General features: G+C 45.6%; 1 protein-coding gene across 1 annotated transcript in view; it reads left to right on the top strand.

The window, feature by feature from the left end:
• The first annotated feature begins 1,834 nt into the window (after window positions 1–1,834).
• Window positions 1,835–13,034, top strand: part of CLRN2 (clarin 2) — a 122,557-nt gene continuing 111,357 nt past the window's right edge. Inside the window, exon 1 of the mRNA XM_069234745.1 lies at window positions 1,835–2,215. Within this exon, the coding sequence (XP_069090846.1) occupies window positions 1,963–2,215 (253 nt within the window). The 5' untranslated portion in view covers window positions 1,835–1,962. The remainder of the gene's footprint in view (window positions 2,216–13,034) is intronic.

Below are 13,034 nucleotides of genomic sequence, written 5' to 3'. Positions count from 1 at the left end.
TTAAACATGAAAGCATCAGTGTGCCAACTTTTGCTATGTTTTGAAACAAAAATTGTTTTTTATTCCACGCCTTTGTTTTATTCTACCACTAGCGTGTTTTAGTTACATACATACACTTATAAAGATCATTAGTGATTGCCCCTATCAGCGAAAAATCACAGGAAACAGTTTATGCTCCCAGTCTCCACAGGCACTGCTACAATGTGTCCAATTAGGCAAACTTTTGAACTAAATGCCCCCTGAAATAAAGTGGTATTGACAATCGCCTCCAATTCGGGAAAGGTTTAAAAATATGACTCTACCTGTGACTATAAACATATGTTGCAGACTATGGTCTGTACACACTGGGAGGTAGGTATGCACAGCTGAGACACACTACGCACCTTGGCTCAATTTATCAAGGCTTTTGCGTAACCCTTGCACCACTCAAGGGGGTGCAGGTCAACGCAAAACCTGTAATGAGATTTACCAAGCCACACACCCGGCGTGGTTTGGTATGTCCGAAGTAATGCAAGGCAGTGCAAGTCACTACCTTGCGTTACTCTTGCATCCACCCATGGATTCTGAAACATTACCAGATTTCCCAATACAGGGAAGGTGTAACAAGGAGAAATATCTTTATTTCCTCTTGTTTTTTCCTCATTCTACGTGTGCTGCATTTTGCAGCACACGTAGAAAGAGGAAAAGTCCACAGAGGGTTGTTTTTGTGCACAAAGGTGTCCCTGCCTGCACAAAAACAATCCCGCCTGTAACGCCTGCATTAGCGCTAGGCAGCAGATTGTGCGCTAGCGCAGGCAGAGAGTAGGAATGTGCTGTATCGTGATAGATGTGGCGCATTCCTGCCCTCTTCATTTCATGCAGCTCAACAAGGTTTTTTGCTGCATTGTGTTGCATGAAATAACCATAAATATGACCTCTCTTCGCTCCATGATTTCAAACCTCACCCACTTCAACCTAAGGGCCTTTAAAGTTTGGCGGACGGGTTACTCCGTCCCCCGTATTACGATCTCCCCATTGTGTAATGAGGTCTTAATACTGCAGATGGGATATCCGTCACGTTTGTGATGAAGTAACCCCCTCTGCCAAACCCTAAATCAGGCCCCATGTCACCCACATACAACATTCAGCACCCTTCCTACAACACACTTCCTAAAGTGCGCAGGGAACCAATGGAAATGGGAGCGCTTTGCGGCCTTGTCTGTCTAACACATCTTCCCTGGGTGGCTGCAGAATGCCAGACTGGTAATGGCATAGGCACCATGCAGCCTTGCACTCGGGCACATGCTGCATTCCCCGCACTGCCGCTTTAATTGCACTCTGTGGGCATGCGGGCATGAAGCGGTCTCTCATTCAGCCGTTGTAGAGACGAGGCATGATTTTGCAATTTTATTAGTATCTTGCATTGGTTAGACAGTGGTGACATTAAGAAAGCGATCTGGAGCCACCCATGCATAGATGTTCCATACAGTTTAGCTGTCACTAAAATTAATTTTGCAAAATTTAAATTTCATTTTCTACTCCTATAAATATCGGGGACATTCTACCCTGTAAAACAACCTGATTGTCAGTGAGATTGTGTTTACGCATTTCGTGCATGATGAGGAATGGCTGTAATCCGAGTGTCTGACGGCGGAGACAATGCAGTCGTCCAGTGAAACAGTAGTGGCGCAGAAGAGATGGGGTTACACACTACGCCCTGGTGGAACCCGCTCCGCGGTGTTATTTTCTGACAGGGTTTTCTTGCCCCAGCGACGCGGGACGTCATCCTAGCACCAGTTTTCTTCGGACTTGGTATATCCCTGTTTTATCTGGGTATTTTTTTATTTTTTTAAGACATGGGCTTAAAAACAGCATATTGCGAGGAACTGCCATCTCGTGTTTGTCCCGCTCAGCACCGCCGCAGTGTTGGCGAATATCCTTGCTCCACGGAAGTCCTGAACATGATCTCCTGAAGCGCCTAGGATGCCGAGTTGTTTCAAAAAGACCCTATTTTCCTTAGTTTCGGCTCTAAGTTTTGCCTCTTTTCTGACCCTTACTGTTGCTATGGGAACCCAAAAGTGGATGACTGGAAAAATCCTCTGTCAGACGGGAGTGGACTTGGTCAACGCCTCCGACCCGGAGCTGCACAAGTTTGTTGGAGACATTTATTATGGACTTTTTCAAGGAGGCAAAATCCGCCAGTGTGGACTGGGCGGGAGGCGCTCCAAATTCACAAGTAAGTAAAGGTGTGGATTATTACAGCCCGAAGAGATGAGCTTTGAGACGCACTTCAATCATGCTTTTGTCTGCACGATGTTGCGCTAAATAAATTAGTGCTTGAGGCTCATTTTACTTGGTGCGTTCGCAGCTCTCGAGTGTAAAAGGCTGGTTGCTGTCCGGAGAGAAGACTTAAGTGATGAATGTATTAATTTGTGTAACACGCCGTGGTTTATATTGGTTAGAAAGAGAACCGTCTCCGTTGTTCTGCTTCTACACATACATGTGTATACATACATACTTGTGCATCCTTTCACACATACACTGCATCTGGGTCAAATAAATCATTTACACATAAGGCAACGTTGTCTTGAGTGATGGACTCTCGCCCAATTTTACTTCATGCTTTCCACGCCAGCAGACTCTCCTCCTGGACATGAATTATTCCACCTCCCCCTTGAAGACACCCTGCCCTTTCTTTCTCCCTTCTTACCCCGTTTTATTTACTACCATTATCCCCTCTCGCCCCCGCTCTTTTATTATTCCTTGCCGAGCATGTCTGATTCTGATTATTTTAATTATTTGTGTCATACTTCATTATACAAGTGCACTATTCTGTTGCAAGACGATTTTCTCGTATAGGGTTATCGTTCTTCAGTGTCTAGTCTATAAATATCCCTCTAATCCATCTAATTTATTATAGTACTGATGACTGTAAATATAGAAGTACAGAAGGACCTATATTACAAAAACGCAGCCCTTTGGCTGAACGGCGTCAACATTCGCCACATTTGTCATTATAGAAGGGTGCGGAAGGCTCTTTCTGTAACATGGAATTTATATGTCTACATAGGGGTGGTGCAAGCACTCGTAGATTCCTTGTGCAACATTCTCTTTCTTACATGGATGCTTTCTCCATACCTATAAAGGTATTATTCCCAACAAGAACCAAGACGAGGGCAGAAAGAGCCTTGTGTGTTTCACAGTAGGTAAACCACCCAAGAGGTTGTCTGCAGTTTGAATCCCTGCCATTGGGAAACACGGATGCTGTCAAAGAGTGTTCCAAGAAACCTCAGCTGCCCTGGCATTGTGATAGTTTTTCAAGGGATACCTGTCACAGAATCAGGAAGCACTTCGGTCCATGGCTCTGTGCAAGGTGCATGCAACTTATAGCTACTGAGGAGGATCCTTTGGTCCTGAAGAGTGTGGATGCTGTGAGTGACTGCACCCCACGGGAAGCAGTCTTGTCCCCTCTCCTGCCAAAGGTAGAAACTTAAGGCATTCAGCAAGATATTGGCTAGTGACATCACATCTTTAACACAATGCATCACTGAAAATGGAGCACATCTACTCTGTTGGCACATATGACCAGCGGTGGCTTCTCCGTTAAGGCTGAGGAGCCTCGCTCCACTGCTATCTTAGGAGTGAAAACAAGAAAAATAAAATGATGGTAAAACATGTTATTATCATTTTATTTTTCCTCGCTAAGCCGAGTCAAGGGGTGGGGTGGGACTGGACCATCCTGACTGAAAGCAGCTGCAGCAGTCAGGAGGAGTGGTGGGCACTGCAGCAAAAGAGAGCATGTCGGTTGGGACGGCTGTCTTATGATGGCCAAACCGACATGCACACTTAGATCTCTCCACCCAAGCTGTGGTGCACAGCCAGGTGGAGAACAGGCACAGGCTCCCAAGGCCTTGTAAAGGCCTGAATCGGGCCTTAGACCGGACGCTGCTTGGCACAAAATAATGGACACAGACACAGTAGTCAGGTTGAGACCAAAGAACCACGTGTGTTCTCATCCCCCTAATTATATAGCCAGGCCTGGTCAGAGGATATCCTGGACCCCTTCCATAGTCAAAGTCAAAAGCAGTAAATGCTAGACCATCAACCCATAGTCTTTTACATCCCTCTCCAACTTGGCTCTAAACTTATTCTGTTTTGTTCATGAAACACAGGAAGTCTCTGAGTCTCTGGCTGGGCTGCAGATTCAGCCAGAGACCCTGGTGCCGAGGAGGGAGATGGCTGGTGCCCTCCTGGGCATCTGGGACCCTGTGGGTCATTGCAGTCTTGTGGTCAGCTTCGGGTGTTGGACTCTTCAGGTCATGGGCATGTGATCCTTGGGATACAGAGTGCATGTCCCATGTGCTGTCCTCTGCTTCTCCGTTGTCTTCTGCATCATCCGTTGTGGAACCTTGCAGGACCATGATATATTCCAAGTCACTTGTTCCACTCCTTTCCTGGCAGTGACCATCGTGCCTGTCATGGAGATGACAGGCCATGTCCTAAGTTCGAACAGTGTTCGGAACTTCTATTGTGGGTATCTGTCTTGCATGATCACATGATCTACTGGATCTACTCGTCTCATGGTCACATGTCGTCTATGGTTGGCTTGTGCGTTTGTTTCCTGCCTTCGTGATTGGGCCCTCTCTGGGTTGTAGGGAGGTGGTGCCCATCCTGGGCATATCGGTATGGTATCTCCAGAGCCCTATGTGCGTGAAGAAGGTGGTGATGTACCTACTCTCCTCAGCCAGACGTAGCTGGTGGTAGCCAGCATTGAGGTCTAGTTTTGAAAACCAGCGATAGTCATTCAGGCCGGCGATGATGTCATTGATGGTTGGCGTTATGTGCCTCTCCATTATAATCGCTTGATCGGGGAGGTGCATATCAATGCAGAGGCACATTTTCCTGGCTATTTAGGCTTTGTTGCAATCAAGATTGGAGAGACCCATGGCCTGGGTCCTACGACATTCTCTATAACATCTTTTTCTTCCAGTTTGTTCAGCTCCTGTTCTACTTGCGGGTGAAGATGGAACGGGACACGGCGGTGTGGCGGAGCAGGCGGTTTTACCGACTCATCAATGTGCATGTGAATCGGTGTGGCCTTCAAGCACCTGGGCTGGTGAATAACTCTGGGAACTGTTCTAGTAGCTCAACAACTTGGAAAGCTTTTACAGCTTTTTGAGAACGACACAAGTCTCAAATCTTCAGCTAGATGGCTGCCAAACAGTGTGTCTGCTTCCTTTCTACAATGTGTAAAGTGGCTCATATTTCCTGATCATTTGATTTAACCTGTGTGGTTATCTTCCCTTTCAGTGGTAGTGGTATGTGGCTTCCGTATGTAAAGATTTTCATGCTAGACGGGACCAGTGAAGGGCGTGGTTGGAGGCAGCAGTATTGCTGGATGCTCATTATGTTTACTGAGGCACTGAGGCCTGAAGTTGCCCGTGAAGGAGATGGGAAACACCTCTTCTTCCTCCGGCGAAAAGTGTTCAGGCCATTTCCTTGCTCATTCGTCCTGCTTTGGGAGTTCAGGGTTTTCAAGCGAGAGGTGTCTCACTGCTCTGGTGGTCCAATGCCTACCTCTAGTGCCTCTATTTCTGGTCCCGCCTCGACAGATAGTTGAAAAATGATTCATTATCCCACAGTTTGAGCACTGCTATCCTTGTGTGGGGCAGTGTTTAGGGGCAAGCCATTTCTCAGCCACAGTACATGCATTCTGATCCTTGTTTTGCTGGCGCACCATCTTGGGGCTGGCTTTGGGGTGTTGGGTTTGCATGACATCAATTTGCTCTGTGTGGACAGTGGGGCCTTTCTCCGAGTTTTTTGTGATGGTGTTGTCCATTTCAGTCGCTCTGGCCACGGAGAGGTCATGTGACCTGGCCATTATGAGGATGTCATCTAGGTTGATGTTGGGATTCCTTAGCATGAGCCCTCTCAGTGTTTTGTTGCGACAGCCTTGTATTATCTGAGTGTATATCTCCTTGGGCTGGTCATCGGTTGTGCATGTGCTGGCTAGTTCTACTAGTCGCGCATTGAACTGGTCTATAGATTCCCCTTCTCGCTGTCGTGCCTGGTGGAGCTTGCCCCGCTCTAAAGTCTGGGTTCAGCTGAAGGTCAAAATGAGCTTTAAGCGCTCTTACCGCTGCATCGTATTCATCAATGGCACCAGTGTTGAGTAGGTGCTGGAACAACTTGTACATTTTGTCACTGCCGAACTGCAGTAGTGGACATCTGCTGACAGCTCCCTCACATTCACAGGTAGCGATTAAGTCGTTTTTTAGTCTTCTGACCCATGTTTTCCACCATGGGGACTATGTTGCTGGGTCAGCAAGTTCTCTGAATGGGGGTAGCGCACCTACCGTGGTGTGCTGTTGTGGAACTGTGCTGATGCTGCAGGCGCTGGGTGGTCATCTGCCATGTTGCTCATGGGCGCTTGGGAGCTGATGTGTTTTGGGGGAACTGCGATTGTGCTTCCCTTTCGTTTTTCGTTTTTCCCTTTTTGTTATATGCACTCACAATTATTGTTTACTTATGTTTCCTTTTGTATACAGTAGCTGGTGGTTAGCTGGGCAAGCAGCTCCTACTCACTGTAGCCCCTTGCTGGTGTGAGGCAGTAAACCAGGCCTACCCGGGCTGGAAATGAGGAGCAAACCAGGCCATGCATACTCCGCATGTGGCGGACTGGAAGGCCGTGTGGCTGGGCTTTGGAGTGGGGGCATGGTTTCAGGCTAAAGCAGCGTTAGCGACAGCTGGGCACTCCATGGGTGCGTTGGGTGTGGTCGCTGGCGCAGATGCAGTGAGCGGGGAGCCTGAATTCAGGTAGGGGGCACCGGCTGCAGCGCAACGTCCGTCTTGGCCAGTATACGGCCGATCAAAACAGGCAGGCTGGGTCAGTGCAGTGTCGTACCGCAGACTTTGGCAGTGCGAGGATGCATGGTCAAAAGATCCTCATCGCCAATGTCAAGGCCTGAGAGGGGCCTTAGTTCGCGTGCTGCTTGGCACAAAAGAACAGACACATACACAGTAGTCAGGTTGAAACCGAAGAACCACATGTGTTCTCGTCCCCTCTATTATATAGCCTCTGGCCACACCTGGATATCCTGGACCCCTTCTGGTGTCAAAGTCAAATGCAGTAAATGCTAGACTGTCACCCCACGGTCAATTACAGGCCTGACTGAGTGTCAAACCAGACCACTCAGACCAATAAAGGTGCTTCCTTCATGCTGCATATTACCAGCATGAGAGCAGCTTCTGGATAGGGGAGTCTGGGAGCCTGTGCATGGACCGCTGGGACTCAAGGGGAGCAGAGGAGCAAACGAGCATCGAGGCAGCAGCTGGCAGGTAAGTGCTATTTTTTTTTTCTCCCCTGCGCTACCGTTTGGGCTGCTCCCCTACGCTGCCTCCCCCGCGCTGCCCTTTCACACTGCCCACCACTTTTCTTTCCCTACAGCCACCTCTGCATATGGCACATATCATTTTGTATATATTTTGTAATAGCTGACCCACACTAGCCAGCCATGGCAAATACATACTATTTCCCCATCTTCTAAAATGGAAACATCTGTTCTATCCTTGTATTAGCAAACTATATACTCATTGGGGTTTTCAGGTGTGCAGCTCAGAAGCCATTAGCAGAAGGCCTGAGGACTAAATGGAGGCCTGTTTGACAGATAGTCATAACATTTCCATGTTTTACACCTGCCACCTGAATGTGAAAGAAAAATCCAAAAATTGAATTTGTAGAGTATACAAATGTTATTCTCTTCACACCACCAGTTGGTGCTTAGATTATAAGGAGACATTGTCTACTGATGATAAATCAACACCATGTATCCTTCTGTCCCTTGCTTCAGTCTCAGAGTGAATCACCTGTTTTTGCCAAATTTCAGCACCAAACTACCAGACCTGACACAAATTTTTCTCCTGAGAACCACCATAATTTCTGCAATTATATCATACTCCATTTGGGCATGACCAGATAATGTGTTAATCAGTGGTGGCCACGTTAGAAGTGCCACACAACCCCTGTTGGTAATTGTGTCACAGGTAAATACACTAGGTCGATGATTACCAGGTGCGTAGTTGCCACACCATTCTGAGTTCTCTTGTTTGGAATGAGGAATAGTGTGATGAACTGAAGGCCTACATACCTGATTTACCGTTGTTTTGCCTTTTTTAACATTGCCTCCCATTTAAATAGCGCTACGTGAAAGAGAACCATATTCAATATGCAGTAATTACTTTAAAGCTCTGAATCCCAATTCGTTCATGAATGGGAGTTCACTCTCCAGCTTCCAAGCAGACTTCGCCAGGGACTCCCTTATTCTTCAAGCACTCCTGTGCGACTCCCAGGGGCCGCTCAGGGGCCAAATACTATAGCAACAGTTTATATATGGAGAATGGACAAGAAGGGGGGATCTCCAAGCACACAAGCTGATTGTCTGCCAGTCCACCTTGTCCTGCATCTCCAAGTCGCTGATCCCAACAATCCTCGCAGCCTCTGCAATTATACTTTGTGTAACTTGCAAAGCTGCACTGCTGGCACCACCGATCCGCAAGCATCCTACCCTTGCTGTCCTCAGACGTTGTCTGATGCGCCAGCCCCACCCTCATCCGCTCTCCCCCAGCACAACCTCTCTATCGCCAGCAGCAGCCTGTAAGTTATTTGCCAGAGCCAGGGCCCCAGACAACAATGGAGGTCCTTTCGATACACTTTTAGGGCTCAGAAGGCCCACAGTTGCACCTCCCATCCAACGCCTTTGCAGCTGCACTCCACACCAGCAGCTGTCGCAAGGAATACCTCTGTCCGCTGGCTGATTGCCAGCCAAATCGACCTTCATGAGTGATCTGTACAGGGATATCAACCGTCTGCGAGCTCAGCCCAGCTCAAAGCCTCGGGGAGCAGCGGTATTAGACAGATAGCCTTCACAGGCGGGATAGCTCTATTACAGAGTGACAGCTATGTTCCTCAGCACAGCCATGCCCAAATCTTTTGCGGTTCAGTCACAATTCTGTAGTGGTCAGGGAGCAAGCAAATGTTTTTCCTTATTGATGTTATGAATATATGCAACCCTCCATGAAACAAAGTCTAAAACATACCATAATTCAAACTTAATACACTTCTGAGATATTTGACACATCCATTTTCTCTCCCAGTGTCACTCTAACTTCAGTTTTCTCTTGTATAAATACAGAAACCTATGTTTCGCCAATAGCAGAGATTTCCCTCTGGTAAAATAGTGGAAAAAATAAAAAAGCTTATTATACTTGAAAAGATAGTAGAAATATTTTTATGTTAAATACTAATTTAAATAACATCTAAATATTTATTTTGAAGCTCAAAATAATAAAAACATGTTATAGTACTATTAACTGAATTTTAATTAAATATTTAATTATTTCAATATATTAAATTAAATAAACTTTTTAGTCTAAAATTTAGAAATCTACATAAAGTAAATAAAATATATTTTGTTATGCAGTAATAATTATTAAAAGTGATGTATAGAAGTATTTAAAGTTATATAATTATATTTGAATAAAAAGAAATGTTACATTGATTTTTAACTCCAAAAGAGGATATTAAAATAGTTTACAAAATTTAATTTAATTCAACATTATTTCCAATGGGCCTGTATTTGAAGTCCCTCTTTCCACTGATTTCTATGAGAGGATGTGATCTGTTGGGATCTGGACTTACTCCAGCTATTGGCCAGTACTCTTGCTACTGTTTTGGGTTCATTGGCTGTAGTACGTTTAGAAGTGCACCTTGTGAATGGCATTGGGATTACTCCTTTGTGGGTGAGTGCATGCCCCTCCATAACTTTCCCCAAGCTCCTCCTTAATCCTCACTTAACATCTCCCTTTTATTAGTAAGTATTCCCCATTTTTCAGCCCCTCCCTTCAGTCCCTCCCACATTTACTCCAAAAACGTATTCATACTGGTGTGAAGACTGCAGTCAGGGCAGAGATCTTAGCCCAGAAAAAGATAGGAGAGGGTGAGGCACAATATCTGCACGTAGGTTTGTCAATCAATGAGTTTTTGTAAAGCGCGGCTACTCACCCGTGAGGGTCTCAAGGCTCTGTAGGGGGGCTGGGGGTTTGAGGGAAGGGTGGAGTCTGATCCGAAGAGCCACGTCTTGAGGTTCTTCCTGAAGATGGTGAGCAAATGGGCTTTGTCTGAGGTCTAGGAGCCGGTTATTCCAGCTCTTTGTTGTGATGTAGGTGAAGGATCGTCCTCCAGCAGTGTTTTTTCGAATGTGTGGGATAGTTGTCAGAGCCAGTTGAGCGGAGTGGAGGGATCTGGTGGGGGTGTGGAAGGAGAAGCGGTGGTTCAGGTATGCTGGTCCGATGTTGTGTATGGTTTTGTATGTGTGGGTGAGTAGTTTGAAGGGGATTCGTTTTTCTATGGGGAGCCAGTGGAGGGTCCTCAGGTGTTTGGAGATATGTTCTTGGCGTGGGAGGTTAAGGACAAATCTGGCAGCGGCGTTTTGGATGAGTTGCAGCTTTTTGATGTTTCTCGTTGTGGTGCTGGGTGTAGAGAGTGTTGCCGCAGTCAAACTTGCTTGTGACTAAGGAGTGGGTGACTGTCCTGTGGCAGTCTGCTGGGATCCATTTGAAAAATTTCTGGAGTTGACGGAGGGTGTGCTAGCAGAAGGAGGTGACTGAGTTTACCTGTCGGGTCATAGATAGGAAGGAGAATAGCATTTTGAAGTATGTTAGTAGTAGTACTAAACCTATTACAAAATGCAGTTTGTGAATAGGCCCCTCTGTGTTTAATGTTTTTCTAATGAAATAATGTTACACAAATAGAATAACAGTAGTTTATTTCCAGTGGTGATCGGTAATTAGTTTTACCCTGCCTGTTCAGATTTGAACCAAAAAACAATTATGGTTATCCAGAGACTTGTTTCTTGTGCCTTATTAGAGCTCATATCATGTGTGTTTTTGATTAAATCATATTAACTACTTCTTCTGCCAAATTAACAACCTCTCTCTGCCCATGCCTTGTGAGTACGGCAAACGGTGGGTATTGTGTGGTGGGCAGCCCCATAGGGGTACTCTCCTCAAGTGCACGACTGCCAGTAGCAGCACTTATGGTTCATCAATTTCTACTATCCCTTCTAGATCTGCAAAATGGGATACAGTGCACAAGGCATTGATGCTGGCTATGTCCTATGTGTACAAGACAGGAATACTGCATGCAATGCATGTGCACATTGGCCGCATGGCATGGCCACATGCAGTGCCCTGTGGATACTGTGTGTGGGAGCATAGTGCACAGGGCATGGCCTTCAGCCATGCCCATTGTACAGTTCTCACAGGACTTCATCAAAGATCACTTCCCGTGAGGATTGTGGACAGTAGTAAACCACAAAGAGGATGATGGTCATTCCCGTTAAATATCATCAGTTTTTTTTTTACGGATGGTATGGCAGTTGCCTACAGTATCTGCACTGTGGTTTCTTTGGAGAGCGGTACTGCACACAGAGCATGGCCATAGGTCATTTCTGTGGGCAGGACCCAGAAGACACAGTCTTCATGTGTGCAGTATCCACAGAGTATTGCAGCAGACTGTCACCAGTGGGTATAATGGGTAGGTATACTATGAAAATGGAAACCCTCAAGCCATGTCGTATATACAGATCATACAGTCCATTGTTGTGTTGTGTGTAGTGCAACCAAAATAGAGTGAACATTCAAAGAATGTCATTAAAACAAAAGAAACACTGAAAACAGTTCTCTGGTAAGAGCACATACTATTCTACATTAACAAAAAATGGTACATGTTTTCTGAAGTTATGTCCTATGAAGAAATGTCATGGTTACAAACCAAACCCTCAAGACCTCTGAAAATCTTCTGTAATACCAAGGTATGCAGCTATAATCCATTCTCATTTCCCTTGTTGGGACCACGCAAGACAACAATGGTAGCACTGTAAAAACTATCTTAAATTACATCACATTTCAACAGTCACATCGTTGATGGGATCTCTGACATCAGAAAATACAGGTCTGCAGAACTAAAATAAGGGTACAAACGAGAAAGTCCTGTGTAAACTATTCACAGAAGGAAATGTGGCTCACTGGTTTAGGCTCAGGAGTTTCTTTTGGGGCTTGTGAAGACTGATTTTGACTGATTTAGCAGGAGACATGGACACAACTCCCAGCTTATGAGGAGGATTGCAAAATCCCTCTGGGAGTCTCCAGTTAAGAATGGGTGTGTTAGCTGATCTCCTGTTTACATATCCCCCACAGGCTCTTAAGGGTTGAATTCCACATTCTGGGAGCCATGTCATGAACCACAGGAATAATACATAGCATGCCCTGGTTGGAGAAAATTAGAATAGGGAAAAGCTTCTCACTCCTCACTATGGCAAGTTATGTTCATACAGATAATGAGTGTTAGACAACCCTGTCAGAGTAGCTCTCATCTGCAGGGGTTGCATTATATATAGATACGGATCCTTACCCTGGCCCCCAGAAACAGTAGACACACAGTTATTGGTATTTTACAATAAAAATGTTATTTATCACACACACTTCATACATAAATCCTATCAAAATAACGGTCATTGTCACAGTAATCTCAGTAATCATAATGCAAAACAAGGTGAATATTAGATATGTTTAAAACATATTATATCACACATACCTACTAATACCATTCAGATTAGTTTGTCCCAGCATTATCATTTTTGTATTGGCTAAATGGTTATTACATTTCTTTAACTATTTATATGCCAAGTCATTGTAAGTATTCCTGCGGTATGCAGAAAGCTGTTGGGTCTTCAGTCTTAGAGCAGTACTTCGGGATATTCCTCTAACAATCAGTTCTCCCATCTTCCCATTTTCCTCCTGCAACAGGGTCGGCGCATTGGTTGCCACTTTCAGTAGGCATGACATGCTTCAGGTATCTGGGTCCACTCCTAGTGAACCAGGCACAGGAGCAGGTGTAGAGACACCACAAAGACACCCCCGATTCTCAGAGGAGGAGCTAAGGGTCATGGTGGAGGAAATCATTAGGGTAGAGCCACAGCTATTTGTAGCACAGGTGC

This window comes from Pleurodeles waltl, chromosome 1_2, assembly GCF_031143425.1.
Source record: "Pleurodeles waltl isolate 20211129_DDA chromosome 1_2, aPleWal1.hap1.20221129, whole genome shotgun sequence".
Taxonomy (NCBI): Eukaryota; Metazoa; Chordata; class Amphibia; order Caudata; family Salamandridae; genus Pleurodeles; species Pleurodeles waltl.
Note: the sequence above shows the minus strand (reverse complement) of the source record. Positions and strands in the feature narration are given on the sequence as shown.